General features: G+C 40.3%; 2 protein-coding genes across 2 annotated transcripts; one reads left to right on the top strand and one right to left on the bottom strand.

The window, feature by feature from the left end:
* Nucleotides 1-173: 173 nt before the first annotated feature.
* Nucleotides 174-11,887, top strand: LOC146638637 (NEDD4 family-interacting protein 1-like). The gene is made up of 8 exons (XM_085361949.1): nt 174-352; nt 1,229-1,322; nt 3,753-3,892; nt 4,021-4,108; nt 4,307-4,431; nt 6,252-6,318; nt 6,450-6,558; nt 10,374-11,887. Exons 1-7 carry the CDS (start codon nt 317-319, stop codon nt 6,554-6,556), a joined length of 657 nt encoding a protein of 218 aa, XP_085218075.1. The 5' UTR covers nt 174-316; the 3' UTR covers nt 6,557-6,558; nt 10,374-11,887.
* Nucleotides 11,888-12,806: 919 nt separating this feature from the next.
* On the bottom strand, nt 12,807-15,171 carry fgf1a (fibroblast growth factor 1a). Its single transcript, XM_085370202.1, has 3 exons — nt 15,003-15,171; nt 14,167-14,270; nt 12,807-13,130 (listed from the first exon to the last, which is right to left on the bottom strand). The coding sequence occupies exons 1-3, from the start codon at nt 15,169-15,171 to the stop codon at nt 12,939-12,941; spliced, it is 465 nt and encodes a 154-aa protein (XP_085226328.1). The 3' UTR covers nt 12,807-12,938.
* Nucleotides 15,172-17,368: the final 2,197 nt, after the last annotated feature.

Below are 17,368 nucleotides of genomic sequence, written 5' to 3'. Positions count from 1 at the left end.
TTAATTTTGCTATATTATACACTGTAGCAATTCCCCTTTACAGCGTAAAATATATATAATTGACAGTTATGGGCTTATAATTTGTAATTTTTCCCCCCTCGATCTTTCACGCGCTAACAACTGAAAGAATGTCGTTTCCGACTGCACTTGAACGCAGCACCAGCTCTGCCACTACCAGGAGCGGAGAAGGAAGGAGATGGCCGACTAGAAGGCAGCGTTATCTTTGCTACTTCGCCTGCGAGATTCCTTTTACATTACACAGTTTCACAGCAGAAGCAGAGGGAGTACTGTACAGTTATTTCGTTCCTCTTCAGCTATGGCAGAACAAAACAGCAGCGTCAGATATCAGGAGGTAGGTAACAGGTTGCCGTCACACTTAAATGTGGCTAACAGCTAGCTGCTGCTCAGTCAACATTAGCCTGTCACTGAGAGCAAAACAGCGAACTGAGCTGTCATTTGTTTACGGGCGGGCCCGATGTTGAGTGACATGTTTTATGCTTTTATTAAACAGAATTTCTTCCACTGCAACTGCTGTACTCATATATTCATCATATATAATTTTAACGCTGAATAGGCCATATTTATTTAGCAGCTAATTAGCCACTCCTAGCGTTAGCTGGCCTGCACAGGAGTGCTGTGTAGTGTCTAGACTTGATCCAAAGCTGTCCTGGCTCACTGACCAATCCTCCCTGTCAGTGACTGAAACCTTAGAGACGGATCAGGGTCAAAATGCTAAAGTGAAGCTGCTGCATGCTCGCTTAAATCGCCACACAGCACTGATGTGCAAATTATGTCTGAAATCAGCAGCCCACGGTTTATAATACAACCTGCCTTGTGTGTCGTTGGTAAAGATAAGGTTACTGTCCGATAATGTTATTTAAATGAGAATATCCGTAAGTATCAAATCCAGATGGTCTAATCTGTGTTTGGGAGAAGAAAGTGGCTGACAGAGCCTGTATGTCCGTACAGCAGGCCCTGTTTAATGACTCATGTAATTGTCTATAATGGCCCAGTACAAGCAGAAATCTTCCCTGGGGATAGTTGCCATGATATAAACAACATGGCAGACAAATATCTGCTATCACACAGTGTAAATGCTATCATTTTGACCTCCCCTATGCAGACAGCATTGTTCCCTTTTCTAAATTGCAGCTGCTTACTTATCTGAAAGGACCGTGTACTGTAAGCGAGACCCAGTTTGTGTTGTTGTCTATTAATGTTTCTCCAGCTGGTGAATGAGGAAGAGCCCGCCCAGCCTTCCCAGGAGGGTCCTGCCCAGGACGCCCCACCACCATACAGCAGCATTGCTGCAGCAAATGCAGGTTAGCTTGGTCACACGCTGTCAAATCACTTCATTTTCTTAAAAACACAATTTAATTCCAGATGTGTCTGTGCGACCTAATTGTCAATTATAAGTGAATTTAAAAGCAGGAAGAGATAAACATTATGAACACTGGCTGTTTTTAACAGCTGTAATTTGACAAGTTGCCACCTATGTGATCACTGCTTCGACTTGTACAAAGCACTTTGATGTTGAAGCTTTTCTGGTGACAGGTTTCCCTGCATGCAGATTTTGTGAGCTTATTTTGCATTTTGTTAAAGATCAGATAAATATTTAGTTTCGCTCACAGAAATCTTAAATACAGTCCAGATGCACCATATATCATTTGTACTGAAATGAGTATGTTTATTTACACGTATAATTGTGTGAAGTTTGTTTAATTTTTTTTTCCTAAAATAGGATTGCAGAATAGGTCATGTGCAGGGAAGGTCTCAGGCTCGTTATCATGTTTCCAATGTCACTTCTTAAGAGGGCAAGGGTCAGCATGTTCCATAAGAGGGTGCAGCTATAGCTCTTCCTGGATGAGTCCATTGATCTGTTTTAGTGCTGTTAGTGTTTGAGCGAGGCAGAGGCGTATTCCAGGATCGCAGCCAAACAACCCAGATAAGTCTTGGCTTGTATGTAGAGAGCACAAACAGTAATGGGTGCATGCAATATATCACAGTTGTCTTTCTTGTACTAATGTTTTACGTAAGTCATTGCTTCCTGCTTTGGGTTTCTAAAGCTCAGCTGTAGCTTTCATTTTTGAAGGAAGTGAAAGAAGATTTTTGTCTGTCAGCAGTCAGACGTGTTAAAACTCGCTGACCTTCGGTTTCTTTGTTTCTCGCTTTCAAAATTGATGCTTTAATTATCATCTCTGCCTTCTTTCAGAGGATGGCTTCGAGCCACCTGTCTCTGTCTGTTGCACAGTGAAGGTTGCTAAAGAAGCGGCAGTTGTCGCACTCACTGTTTGTAGATGTGTGCCAAAATTATAAACTGTGCTTCAGTTTACAGCAGCCCAAAACAGTGTTCAGTTACATTTACAGCAAACTGTTTCATAAATTGTTGGTCCACAGAAGGCATTTAGCACTCCTCAAAATGAAACACTAACAAATACACTCTATACACACTACATTAGGTAGACCAGGTAGTACCATGTTGTCTGTTTGGTTTTTGGAACTGGATTAATGCTTTGTGGCATGGATTTAACAACATGCTTGAAATATTCCTTAAAGATTTTGGTCCACATTGACACAATGGTGTCACAGTTGCTGCAGATTTGTCAGCTGCACATCATGAAACAGTTTGTCTGTTCCACCACACCCCAAAGGTGCTTTATTGGATTGTGGAGGCCATTTGAGTTCAGTGAACTTGTGTTCAAGAAACCAGTTTGAGATGATTCAAGCTGTGTGGCATGGTGTCAGGTGAAGCATCCATCAGAATATGGCTATACTGTGGTCATAAAAGGATGGACATGATCAGCAACCATACTCAAACAGGCTTAAACAAAACAAGTTGGTGCTAAAGAACCAAAATGTGAAAAGAAAATATCCCCCACACCATCATGACAGACCTGAACATTTGATACATGGCAGGAAGGATCCATGCTTTCATTGACACTACAACTCCAGTGTTTCAGTAGAAATTGAAACTCAACAGACCAGGCAGTGGTTTTGCCCATCTGCTTCAAGAAATGCTCTTCTGCATGCATTGGTTGTAACAAGCAATGATTCAAGTTGCAGTTGCTTTCCCATGACCATGAAGCAGTCTGGCCATTCTCCTCTGACATCAACAAGGCATTTTCACCCAGATGTCTGTCTTTCACTGGATAGTTTCTCCTCTTTGGACCATTCTCTGAACAGGTGTACTTAATAAAGCCAGTCAGGATCTGCCATTGTCAGAGTCTTGGATGATACAATACAGCCTTAGCTTTGCTTTCAAGGAAAACCTGTGTTAATAATTTATCTTGCCTTAAAGCATCAACTGAGATTTAGCACAGAACTGGTCTGTGAAGACAATGGGAAAGATCAGCAGAGTGAGCACATAGAAATGTTTTTGTTTGCACTCCGTTGTTCAGATTAGCAAAAAGTAAAGCAGGGAGGTGGAAATCAGGAACAATCAGTCTTTGGTTTTCTTGTTTTCAAAATAACATTTGTATTTTTGAAGACATCACAGGCTCTAGAAAAGTGATTTTGTAGTTTAAAGACCACACGTTTACTGGAGAAATAAACCAGCTCATTAATTGATAATGCTACTGTTTGGTGTAGTATTAAAGTGTAGGAAGTGTAAAATTTCAGCTCTTATACACTGTGATAACAGGATTTCATTTATTATTTTCTGTAGGTCTTCTGCTGTGTGGAGGAATGTATTATTACAGATATATATTTGTTGTTAATTAGTTGTAATTATTTGTTGCTTGTAACACCCACAGCTTTCTTTGAATACAAGGAAGATGGAGGAAGATTTCCCAACCCTCCATCCTACAGCGTTGCCACCACTTTGCCCTCCTATGATGAAGCTGAGAGAAGCAAAGCAGAGGCGGCCATCCCGCTGGTCGCTGGAAGAGTCACGGTACTCGTCTCGTTCTCAGACTTCTTTCTAATGACTTAGTGTTGTCACATATAAAACACTAAACAAGACAGAGGTAAACTGAGGTTATTTTAATTAATAGTTTAAACGTATCCTTTTTGATGATGCAGGAGGAAGACTTTGTGGCCAGAGATGACTTTGATGATGCCGACCAGCTGCGAATAGGAAACGACGGCATCTTCATGCTCACTTTCTTCAGTAAGAAACAGACTTTTGTAACGGTAACAATAAACAGACTTGATGCAAATGTACAACTCTGTTGACTCATCAAGGACAAGATTTACTCTCCTTTAATTTAACTTTTGTTTAGCTTCTTTTTGTTAAATCTGTGCCAACATGATGACTTTACAAATCAATGATCCTTCTGTTAATGAACTGCTGTCTTTCTGCTACCAGTGGCATTCCTCTTCAACTGGATTGGCTTCTTCTTGTCGTTCTGTTTGACCACATCAGCCGCCGGCAGATACGGGGCCATCTCAGGCTTTGGCCTGTCGCTCATCAAATGGGTTCTTATTGTCAGGGTAAGAGCCACACACAGCATAGACCAGCTCAGCTCAGCTCTCCACAAGGTGGTTAAAATTCAACCATAATATCACAGTTATTCTCCCCCCGAAAGGAGCGCGTATGTAATCGGTTCAATTAGTTTGTCTGTCTGTTTGTAAGCGTCCGTAGTTTTCAAGATGGGTTCAAATCTTGTGTGATTGTCGATGATAGTGACAGCTCGAGCTAATTTCATTTTGGTGAAATCAAGTCAAGGTCACAACAAATGTGAAAATCAGCAAAAGCTTTATGTTACCCAAATCTTTTTTTAATGCATTGTCTTCAAATGTAACAACACTACACTAGGCTGTGGGGGGACGTCAGTAACCATGTTGGCTAATCATTTGATCTCGACCTTTATTGTTGGTGCCAAAGCTCAAAGGGACCTTGGAAAAAAAATTTAAGAAAGCGTATAAAGTAATATAACGTATGAAAGGGTATGGGGAGAGCCGTAAAACACAGGGTTATATCTTTTCAATAAAACACCCTATGACATCATAATGACGCCATAAAGTTTTGCAAAATCTTACACTGCATGAATATCTTAAAGTCTTAAGTTTTTACAGCTTATAAAAACCAAAGATTTCAGCCAAATCTGCTCCAGTCGAATGAGTGAAGATGATAAAAACACCATTTATTTTAGTATGTAATGCTTCAAGGTCAGAGGTCAGATAGCAGCGTGTTGTAATAAAAACAGCATGTTGCAATAAAAATGTCATAAAACATTAAAGTTTTAGTACAACCTTGCCCTTCGAGGGAGTTGTGCTGTCTTAGCGACCGTGGCTCAGGGGGTTGGGAATCGCATCTGTAACCGGAAGGTCGCCGGTTCGATCCCTGGGCTCTCTGTCCTGGTCGTTGTGTCCTTGGGCAAGACACTTTACCCTACTTGCCTACTGGTGTTGGCCAGAGGGGCCGATGGCGCGATATGGCAGCCTCGCTTCTGTCAGTCTGCCCCAGGGCAGCTGTGGCTACAACTGTAGCTTGCCTCCACCAGTGTGTGAATGTGAGAGTGAATGAATAGTGGCATTGTAAAGCGCTTTGGGTGCCTTGAAAAGCGCTATATAAATCCAATCCATTATTATTATTATTATTATTAGCGTTCTTGTTTTAGTTTAAATTTTAATAATTTAATGTTGGTCTTAACCCTGTGAAGCCTGAACAACGAAAGGATTGACAGAAAATTCTGTTTATTTATATTTGAACACTGCATGTGTCTGATTGTATAAATTACAGTTCTCAAAATGTATCATATGTATGATACTCGTGTATCATATCTGATAGCCACAGCCACCCCAGCTGTGGCTCAGGTGATAGAGCAGATCAGCTACTGATCGGAAGGTTGGTGGTTCGATCCTTGGCTTCCCCAGTCTGCATGCCAAATATCCTTGGGCAAGATACTAACCCCAAGTTGCCCTCCGATGCATCCATCGGAGTATGAATGTGTGTAGTTTAGTTTGCACTTGTGTTTAGAAGTGTTTGTATGAGTGGGTGTGAATGGGTGAATGAGGCATGTTGTATACAGCGCTTTGAGTAATCCGGGAGAGTAGAAAAGCGCTATATAAGAATCAGTCCATTTACCATTGACCATATGATGCATTTGGCGTTACAGGGTTAATGATCTATTTAACGGCACTTAATTTCCAAAAACACTTGAAATTACTCGTGCCACTTAAGTTATGGATGGGTGTGTGGTCAAAGATGTGCCGCATGATTCTACAAAGTGGTGTTTGGTGCTGTGTTCTTAAAGACAGACCACCAGAGTCACACTGTTGATTGAAACTTGCGTCTTGTGTCTCTGCAGTTTTCGACCTACTTCCCCGGTTACTTTGATGGGCAGTATTGGTTGTGGTGGGTGTTTTTGGCACTTGGTGAGTGAGAGATGATGTTTTATAAGTATACTTGTATTTTTATATTATTAACACTCCACACACAGCTAAGATTTTTCTAATTATGTTGTGTGGTCATTTCTTTGGTAATCTGTCTTCTGTTTGGACTGCAGGCTTTATGCTGTTTATCAGAGGCTTCGTGAACTACTCCAGAGTGCGTAAACTGGCTGATCCCACTTACGCCACCCTTCCTCGAACAAGGGTACTCTTCATCTATTAAAGGTAAGGTGCATGGGTCATGAAGAAAATATCAATTTTTACTTACTGTCTGTCAGGTTTGTCATTAGTGGGCAGCACCTTTAAATCCGTGTTGGACTGATTTATGAATGGCAGCTAAACAAACAGCACAAAAATCAGCCATTAAACAAAAAGCCCCAGATGGTACCCACAGTTTGTAGTGGCTCCATCCAAGTGAAAATAAAATGTAGAGACTTGGTGAAAAGATTAAAATAAGCTGTTCACGACCTCTTTGATTTTTCAGCTTAAGCAGATTAAACATAAACCTGCTACTTCCCCATGTAACCTCTGTCCTCTGACTTTGCTGCTACATGGCGCACAGCACAACCACTGTCAACACCTGTCTCTGTGATTAAACTAACCTGATGCTCCAGATGGTGTGTGACACAGAACCAGCAGGGATGTCCTTTGGAAAAACGCAGGTGCAAGCCAAAAATAACTGTCTGTTCATTACAGGTGAAATTTAACCAATCAGATCCACAGGCTACTTTCAGTGCAGCCAGTTGGAAAAACAGGTTCTTGCCAAAGTCAGTCGGGAGAAGAGTGAAAACAGAGAGCAGGAAGTGCCTATAAGGGTTTTCTTTGCACTTCTTGCAGTTTAGAAATGCTCTAAACTAGAGCTGGGCGATATAAGATTTTTTCATATCACGATATGTTTTTTTTTTTTTTCATTTCAGGCGATAACGATATCTATCACGATATAAGCCAAATAACTATATTTGTAAGATTTAAATGTGCCGTTGCTCACAAGTAAAATGTGAAATAATCAGCAGCTTGTTTTTATTTAAATATTTATTTCCCATAATAAGTTCAACAGGGTAGATGTACTTAAGGAACATGAGACTTTTTCAGATAAATAAAGGCAAATATTGCAAACTACACAAAAGGCAGCCGCTAAAGCATTTAAGTTTCAAAATAGAACAAACGAAACAGACTACTAAATTGTCAATTCCACTTAGAAACAAAATATTAATTCTAAAAAAAAAATCTTAGTTTGTTTTACAGAAGAACAGACAAAATTGACTAACCTTTGTCAATATCAAATAAACTGAGAACTAAAAGGAAATTCTCAATCTCTCCTTGTTGTATAGCTGAGCTTTTCAAACAGTTTTAACAGTTACTTTAGTCTGACAAAAGTCGAATGACGAATTAGCGCTTCCAGTCAGAGACTGAGGCTACGTCCACACGTACACGGGTATTTTTGAAAACGGAGATTTTCCGTTTTCGTTTTAAAAAAATAATCCCGTCCACACATAAAGGCAGAAATGAAGGAAAACGCTGCTATGAACATGCCAAAGCAGCAGGTGGCGCTAGATTCCTAACCGTGCAGAAATATTGGCCAATCAGAAGTCTAGAAGCCTCGGTGGGAAAAAGTAAACAAAGCTGGGGCATAGAAGCAGAACCGAGTCGTATGTGTGGACGGACAGTAACTGTGTGTATATGTAAGCATTTAAACACTGCAGAGAGTAGAATTAACAGTATTGTAGAAATTCATTTCACCGAAACAATAACGTGGCGCACAGTGTGACGCATGCACCAGTTTATTGTATTTCCAGACTTGCTTTCGGCACAATTTACAGTGCGCGCTACTCTGTTTTTTGTCAGACTTGAAATAGCCGAAATACCTTCACACTACGGAACTTCTATGGCTCTTCCGTTCGACAATCTCTCCGGCATTGGAGCCATCATCTGTTTTCTCTTCGGTAACCTTCGGTCATGCTCGGTTGATTTTTCTAGTCGGCACACTCATTTCCTCCATTACCCGGGCAGTACGGTGGCTGGCTGCTTCCCAAACAAATACACATGTGCGGCTTGGCACTTGTGCTGTACGTAACAAGTCACGCGACGTGACGCTGCGGCTGTGATTGGTTCGGCTCTGCGCTACTTAATTTGGATTGGCTGACCCTTTTTTTTTTTTTTTTTTTTTTTTTTTTTTTTTAAGAGGACAAGAGCGGCGAGGTCTATCGCGATAGTTTAATTTCTCTATCGAGTAAAAGTTATATCGTGATACATATCGTTATCGTTCTATCGCCCAGCTGTAGTGGTGACAGTGGGAAGGAAGACCTCCCTTTTAGCAGGAAGCTGTTAAACATGGGAGAGAAGATGCATGTTAATGAAATGCAGTAGTGTCATGTCCATTCCCATGGTTTCAGTAGTCCCCCTCCAGGAATTTGCTGACATCTAAGTGGTTAGACTGAGGTTATGATTATTAATTAAATCAAAAATGGTGGAAAAAAATAGCTAGCAATGCACAGAAGGAATCTACACTACTGAAGAGACCAGTCAGAACAGGTGCTACCTGCATTGATGTGATCTGTATTTACAGTTTCAGGGAGGTACCTGTCCGGTTACGGTGTAGGGTTTCACTTTGTGTGGTTACAACATATCTGCGGTGTAGCTTTCATGCAGCAGCAGCTTTGACCTAAACAAGTTTCCCTGCCATCAGTCGGAGTCCAATAATCTTTGGTGCTACACTTGAATTAGACCGGGAATGTGAAAAATGCAGTCCAAGGGCCAGAAAGACTCCAATCTGGTCCACTGGATGGCTTGTTTCTATGAATGAATGGGAATTATGTTAAAGAGCTACCAGAACTTTATCAGCAAATTTACATACTTATTTAAGTATGCTGACAGATTTTTAATTTACCTCAACATTTCTTTATCATGTAGAAAAACTGAGACGTGCAGTTGAAGTTGCACTTTTTGATTTATATATCAAATGTAATTAAGTGTGTCGTTAAACATCTGTACGCTGACAGAAATAGGAGTTTCGCTGGTCTGGCCAACTTACAGTCAAAGTAGGCTGTATGTGCACATGAAGTACAAAGAGTTTGACGTCACTTCTTTAGACTTAAGTGGGCTTTATAGTCCCACAAACATGTCCATCCACGTTCGCTTTCATGAAAAGCGCAGACAGCTCTGTGTGTGTTCTGTTGGTCCATGGCTGGCTCACGGACCAACAACACCACGAGCAACAGCAGAGACTTTGTACACTGCCTCCACCTGACCACAGAGCTCACTGCAGGCAGACGGGCAGAGCATAGAGTGGAGCCGAAAGCCTACACGCTCGCTCTGCTTGACCATAAAACCAGCTTAACACTTTGCCATCAGCTCATGTAACACTGCCCCTCCTTTCTTTCACACAGAGCAGAGAACCTGTATCTGTTTTCACACACATCTGTTTTACTCTAAGTGTCTGCTCAAACCTCTAAAGTGCACTGCAGTGAAAATACAGCGTTTAGTTGAGGTTAGGGTGTCGTCTGAGCAGCAGCATACAGGCCGAGGACCACTCCAGCCTGTGTACTCAGCAGCTGCTTTATGTTCAGATTGACTGCAGACGTCTGGTTTGTCACAAGCATTTCCTGCAGGGCATGTGTGAAAAAATTTCCCCTCGACTTCCAACTCAGTAGAAGGGGAAACGCTTATCTGCTGATTGGGCAACCAGCTGTGGTTCAGAGACTGGTTTATGATGGATTCTCTCGTGATCTTGTGAGACTCTGCCTTGTAGGTTAAAGTTAAAACAGCATATCATTAACATGTCACTGAAGACCAACTCCATCTATTATGAACTGAACTTTTAAGAACAAAGTTCTAGCAACAAATGATCTCAAAAGCATTAAACCATGTTTCTGTAAAACATGTATTTATATTTAACCGAGTGGTAATAATTTGGTGAGCAGGCCTGTTATTAACTGGCTCTACTTACAGTGTGTCAGGTTGATAAGTAAGATTTGTGGTTGAGATTAGGATTGATTTCCACTGTTATGTCAGTTTTCTCCATTTTCCTATGTCAAAATCAGGACGTGGAAGAACTGGATGTGAAGAAGAAGAACGAGTTTAAAATAAAAGAAGACACTTAACCAGAAATCAGCCAGATGAGATCCAGATGAAGACGACTCGAGTCAATAAAAAATAATAATCAGGAATTATATCACTCGTTTTCTTTTGTTTCAAACCTTTATTAAAGACAAATGGTTAACAGTAATAGTCCCTCAATGTACTCATTAGTGGCGAATGTTAAGTGCTATTTACATCTGTCTGTAATGTATAAGTAATGCCTTATATCATTTGATGGTAGCATACGAGCATGCATCTGCCCTTAAGGTCAATTAAATAGGGAGCGTCTCGTGTTGGCGACACTTGAAGCCAACAGGTATTAATTAGCGCAACACTCTGTAAGCTTGCCATAGCATGCAACACACTTTATAATAATCTGCTCTTCGAGGTTTAAGCTCTTTATAGATTTCTTTAGGCTGTAAATACGGAAGTACTCATGAACACATCCTCCACTCACCTGTTGGCTTTAAGCAGTGTTGCCAGGAGGGGACAGTGTTGTCTGCAGCTTTTAGAAACTGTCATCGTAGATGTGATTCACACACAGCAAAGCGGCATCCATGATTTTTGCCTGTTACAATGTTTTTGTTGTACATTAAATCAGGTAAAACTCTCCAACCAGGGAAGAGAATTCAAGTTGCATGTGCAGGTTGATCCTAGAAGATGGAAAAGGAACTCGATGGCCTCAAATGACAAAACCTGGAGCTGCTCTGCTGACAGCTGTGGAGACGCCAAATTTCTTTTGGCACTGACAGTGACCGAGATGATTTTTAAGGGCATATGAGCACATTTTCTGGTCCGTGTCCTCACAAATACCAATTAGATGTAACAGCGTGACCTCTCGATGACTCCTCAGTCTTTCTAGTCCACGTCCCACTCGCTGTCAGAGGAAAAGCTGTCAGGATTTCAGTACATAAGAAATGAACTTGTATTTTACTTCCAGGTGGGTTTTTACCTCAAGGTTTAATTGATGATTATTTCTTAATTTTTCATACTATGTAAGAAGTTTCTCTGTTGTGAGTATTATTATCAAAGAATGTTTAATGCAGGTGCACTTTTAGAAACACGGCCAATAAGGACATTTCCATCATTAGATTAAGTCACAGACACATAAAGCAAGTGGTGCAGGATGTTGTTTTATAATGACGCTTGAATCAACAGTTCATATTTCATATGCCATGGCTTTCATTTACAGACCAGTTATGCTTCTTTCTATATGATGTAGAGCTGCAGCCTGGGGTTTTTGTTGTTATCAAACTGTACAGAAACTGTTTAGTGTTAAATAAATGTCACTTTAAATGCACCTGCTGAGCTTCCTGGGTTGTTACTGATGCATCACCTACTCAGAATACATAAATGCAGTGGATAGAAAAAGTGTAAGCTTCCCATTTATAGGAGCATGTGCAACCACAATGTTTTATGTTTTTAATTTGATCCGCTAAAAGTTTTGTTTTAAGGTCACATTAAAGGTGGAAAAAGTTTTATCTTGGTCTCGTTATTGTAACGTCATTACCGCAGGCACTTTAACAGGCACGTGTACGCTTTTTATATCCACTGCATGCTTCATTAATGTGTAACAGGAAAACCGCTAACAAAATGAAGTGGTTTACAATGGGGTACAACTGAAGAACTATAAATATGGTAGTCAAAGGAGCTCGCAAAGAAACATTAAAATAGTTCAATAAAATACAACAAATATTTAAAAAAGCGTAACAAAATAGAACCAAGAGCTCAGTAGAACAGAAATGAAGGCTCATTAAGTGCATAGTAAAATAAACAGTGCAGGATATTCAAAGTGTAGAGACGAGCATACTGATGATTGTTCTAGGTTATGAAGCCTTATTGGACAAACCATGAAAAACCGTGAGTGCACAAACAGTTGTTAATAAGTGTGATTAAAGGGGCTAACTCATAGGTCAGTGTGTATGTGTATAAGGGGCCGGTAAATTTAAGTGTTGCAAATAAAGATTCTTTGGAGAGGATGTAATCGTGCACAGTGGCGGCTTCTAGTGGCAGCAATGTGTAACTGTTGGAAGTATAACAGAGCAGCAACACTTCTGAGAAAGCTTTACTGGTTAATTTGTTAGGCTTTAAGCTCTGTAGCACTTTCTATCCAGTCAAGGTTTCAAGAACAAAACAGATTACAGAAAAGCTAAAGTACAGTACATAATTAGTGGCAATGTATTTATTTACTCTTCCCAGAAAACCTTAGTCCAAGAAGCACAAATTCCTGTTAAACTGCAGGTTAATGTGTTCATGTTTGCTCTACATGTCTGTTCTGTGAGCTAAGAGGACCTGCTACCAAATAAAATCAAAGATTTGTTGTGTCTATAGATTTGACGTATTATTAAAATAAAGAGACATTTGATCTCTCCATGCACTACACAGACTGCCTTTGCACTTCCCTTTTATTTGGATTTATTATCTCTTGATTTCACGCCACCATCTCCTGTAAGTAGTCCTATTGATGATTTAGAGGTTATGTGTTTCTGGTCCTTTGCGGTTGAGGTATCGCTGTGTGTTTTGCTCCTTCAGTCATCCAGCTGCCTGGGGAGAAAGAAGACGGCTTTCTGTCCGATGTGGGTTCTCGGGCCGAGTTTAGGCTTTCCGTTCTTTTTCAGAGCTACGTACCAGTTGTTGTCGTGATATTTCTGTGGCTGGTATGTGTTGTAGTGGTTCTCCTCCAGCCTCTCCAGGAAGTAACATTCATCTGTAATTGTGGGCTGAGAGACAAATGCAAGAACATTTCAAATAACATCTCATGAGGTTTGAGTTGGAGGTAAAAATGTAAACATTTAAAGGGTTAGGAATAACAGTTAATAGTTTCACTTTGATTCAGTAAATCCTGCACTATCAATAATCAGAGTTTATGTCTTGTCCTCCTACATTAAGCTGTGCTGGCAAAGCAGCAGAGAAGTATGACCAGTGATCAATACACTGTGGGAATGCCCTGATGTTGAAATCTTATTCTGTTACTCAGATTTTTCAACCTTCTTGGTATTGAACAAAAAACTAATATATTAAAAGTACAGTGTGTGCAAAGGTTTTAAGCAGCTCCTTCTTTCTTTGGTAGGTTTAATAAGTTCAACAAATTTATTAAAATATACAAACAGACTTACAGAATGAATATGATGCAAAAAAAAAATTCTAAAGGACACAAGAAACAGATGCTATTTATCTGTTGCAGATAGTTTTCCAATGTTCTCTTGTTTTTTCAGAACACACGGCACACCATGCCAAGATATGTCAGGTTTTCAACTGAAAAGTGAAAAAAAAGGTTTATCCATTGAGTTAGGTGTCTTTTTAGGAGTGAATTCACAGGTCTGTTAAGTGACTTACCAAAAAACATTAACAACAAATAATTCTTGGATTATTTTCACTGGACTGAAAATGAGTGAAAAATCAGCCAGTGTCCACAGAGAAACTTTAAAAGACCTTCAGAAAGCCTGAAGACCTACTGCTTAAAACATTTACATGAAATTCTTATAAAGAACTATATAAAGAAATGAGGGGTAAATCAAGGATTTTACATGGGACTGTAACTCTGCAACAAAGTGGGATCAGGTTTAAAAACATGATGTCAGTGCAGATAACACAGACCGAACTTATACAATTCAAGCAGATAAAAAATAATTTAATGAATAATAAAATGTGTCTTATGTTAAGTGTTAATATTCTTGATTGTTTCCCGATTTGTTTTTCTTGTAATAGTTCCCATAAACCTTTATTTAAAAAATAAAATTTGCCTTAAATACTCACTGAACTGTACAAACGGCCTTCATCGCTCATGGCTAAATATCTGCTGGCTTCAGTTCCTTGGATGACCACGACACCTCTGTCCACAGCTTTGAGCTTTAAAACAGCTGAAAGGATAACAAAAAATTACATGAAAGTCAAGAAATTACACAGAAACTGTCAAAATCTGAATATATAAATAATGAATATTTCATGGGTTGGCTCAGAGGTTTCAGTGCAAAGGTAAATCTGCAGCATCTGAATATAAAACATCAAAAACAGCTGTCGATGCATTTATTTATTTTATTATTCACAATCTGAAAATTCTTCAGCAAAAATCTTTAAATATTCCTGCAGAAAGAGAGCCACCAATCTTTTTTTTAATCTGTTTCTCTCCGTTTTGTCCAGCCTTGATTAGAACAGGTTCACCTGCGGTGTAGCACAGAGTAAAAAGAGAGCTTGCAGATGGCTGATCAATACAGAAAAGTATCTGATGACTGAAATGTCTCGTGCTGTGGTTTCCTGTTTCCACCTTTTCAAGGCCAGAAATGTTTCTTTCACAGAAGCCTCTGCGGCATCATTCCCAGCACGCCATTCCACTGCTCCTGTCGGTAAACTTTCCTTCTACTTCTGCGTGTTTTCTCGTGCTCAGACAACCACCGACTCCATCCACATTCATAAACACGTTCAAACTGAACTCACAGACATTTTGCAACAAACTAACGCAGTGGGATGTCCCGCATTTCACTTAAAAAGTGAAATGGACGCATGGCGCTTTAACCTGGAACACCTGCAGCAGAGGAAGTGAACGCGTCATGCTGCAGGCCTGACCTGGATGTTAAAGCGCGCAGTGATCTTACTGTGAGCGTCACTCTCTTCCCTCTGGCCCTGCACCGTCCCGTCGGGGAGGATCTGGAGGTGATGTCCGCCATTCATGCAGTACAGCCGAGCCAGTCTCCGGTAGTCCCTCAGCTGCAGCGGGCTGCTGTCCCCCACGCTCAGATCCACCACCGTGTCTCCATCCGCCATCCTGCTCGGCAGGAAACCTCGCTCTCTACAGCAGGGGGGTCTGCGACGAGAGGGGATCGGTTTCCTGCGGAAATTCTCACTGGATTTGTCCCCTTGCAGAGATCAGGTGTTTATGTGGCCGTGAACGAGCGCGAGACCACACAGGCAGCCACATGCGCAGTCCCGATTCCTGGCAGCATCCAACTGGGGTGAAAATAACAATGCCCACTTTGAATTCAAAGTAGCTTTTTAAACAGCCAGTGTGAGGACCCTGAGTTACTTTCTGCTTTCGTTACTTGTTGATCAGGTAATCAGTAACGAGCCCACGTGCCATAAGCACGCAACCTTTATTCACATGTTTTTGAAAGATATTTCTAATTTTCTGGGAGGCAGCTGTAATTAACGTGGGAGGAGCTGCTGCACATCACAGCTTTATCCCAGAGATGGGACTGCAGTTTGGACACAACACAACAAAAGTTGTTTGCGTCCCCGGCTGGCGCACTTTTAATCTAACTGATAGGAAATAAGGGGAAAAGGGACATTTTCAACATGCTATTCATAACACAACAAGACAGTTTTAGTTAAAGAGTTAAAAATAACTATACATTTTCTTGAGTAAATGAACATTTCCAATGACACAAAGTTTTGTTTTTTTTAAGTTCAGAAATGTCCTACATACTGGTTTCCACGAGTCTCCATGAACTAAAAACTGAGAACAGTTGAAAAAACTGAAAATTCCACTGAAAACAGGCAAAGAAGCTGAAAATTCTGCTGAAAAGAGGTAAAGCAGAATGTTGTGCTGAAAAGAGGTGAATCAGCAAAATTTCTGCTGAAAACAGATTTCTGCTTAAAAGAGCTAAAAAAGCTGACATTTGTGCTGAAAAGTGGTGAAAAAACTGAAAATTCTGCTAAAAAGGAGTGAAGAACATAAAATTTGTGTTGAAAAGAGTAAAACAAAGTTTTACTGTTAACTGAAAAAAATGTTACCATAAGCAGGATTTGAACCTTGGCCTCCCAGTCTGAGAACGGCTGCTCATCTCACTGACCTAAAACACAGCTCAGCCCAGCGAGCAGAAATAAGTGACCACATTGATAATGTGTTCCATTCATTTCAATGGGCAAAATATTGCAAAAAATGCAATGTGAGGCATTCACACAATAACAACTTACTACAACCAGGGAATGCAGAAGAGCATCTCTGAATGCACAACTCGTTTAACCTTTAAGCAGATGGCCTGGAGGAGCAAAGACCACACCACCAAAAGTGGACGAAAGATTTGAAAAGTATTGGTCTGGTGAGTCTCCTTTTCTGCTGCGACATTTGAATGGCAGGGTGAGAATTTCCAGCACCTTGTTGAAACTACACTGTGAAGCATTAAAGCAGTTCTGAATGCAAAATAGGGTTCAAAGTGTACCTCATAAAATCTGTGGTGATTGGATAAGCATCTAATTTTCACAGCTAGACGTGCTCCTTTATTGGCTCTCGGAGTTTAGTCCCTACTCCAAGGTGTTAAGTTTTGCTTCTCAGCAGCCATTTAAAAACAACCACTTATTGGGGCAGTTATTTTGAACCATTATCTTAATTTAAATACTCGCCTGCACTGTAAAGTCACCGGGGAAATTTGACAGAAACTTCACCTTAAAAGTTGCTGACTTTGCCTTAAATTTAGGTTTTAAAAGGCTTTCTTTCCCCTTCTAATTATACTGATCCCACCATTACTGCCATTGTAGAAGGTTGGTTTTTGTAAATGAGCAGCTTGACCAATAAATAAATAAATTTTACATGCTTTTAAATAGGAACAAAAACACAGGTTTACTTCCAGTGAATCTAAGCAGTCAATAAACCAGGTGTCAGAATGGAAAAGCATGTTTATTTGATGAACACGTGCTTGCTGTGAACATGAAAAGTGGCCTTGCACCAAGAATGACCATTTCCACAGTTTAGTTTTACTGCGACGGATGGCAAACATCATCATACACGTCCCCGTTTCGACAAGTACCACACAAAGACGTTAAAGGTTCAAACTTTAATCGATGGAGGAAAAATATCAACAGGATCTCACTACAGAGAGGAAATAATACAGAGGGGGTGGGGTGGGGGGAGGTACTGAAAAACTCTTTTTTTGGAGACAAATACACCACATTATTTCTTTACAATGGATTATATGTACATATTAAACTGGTTGGAAGCAAAAACAAAAAAAAACAAACGCTCTTT

The sequence above is a fragment of the Diplotaxodon limnothrissa genome, linkage group LG2 (genome assembly GCF_057381915.1).
Source record: "Diplotaxodon limnothrissa isolate DT_005_m linkage group LG2, D_limnothrissa_male_GT1.1, whole genome shotgun sequence".
In the NCBI taxonomy this organism is placed as follows: domain Eukaryota; kingdom Metazoa; phylum Chordata; class Actinopteri; order Cichliformes; family Cichlidae; genus Diplotaxodon; species Diplotaxodon limnothrissa.
This window is presented reverse-complemented; position numbering and strand designations above follow the sequence as displayed.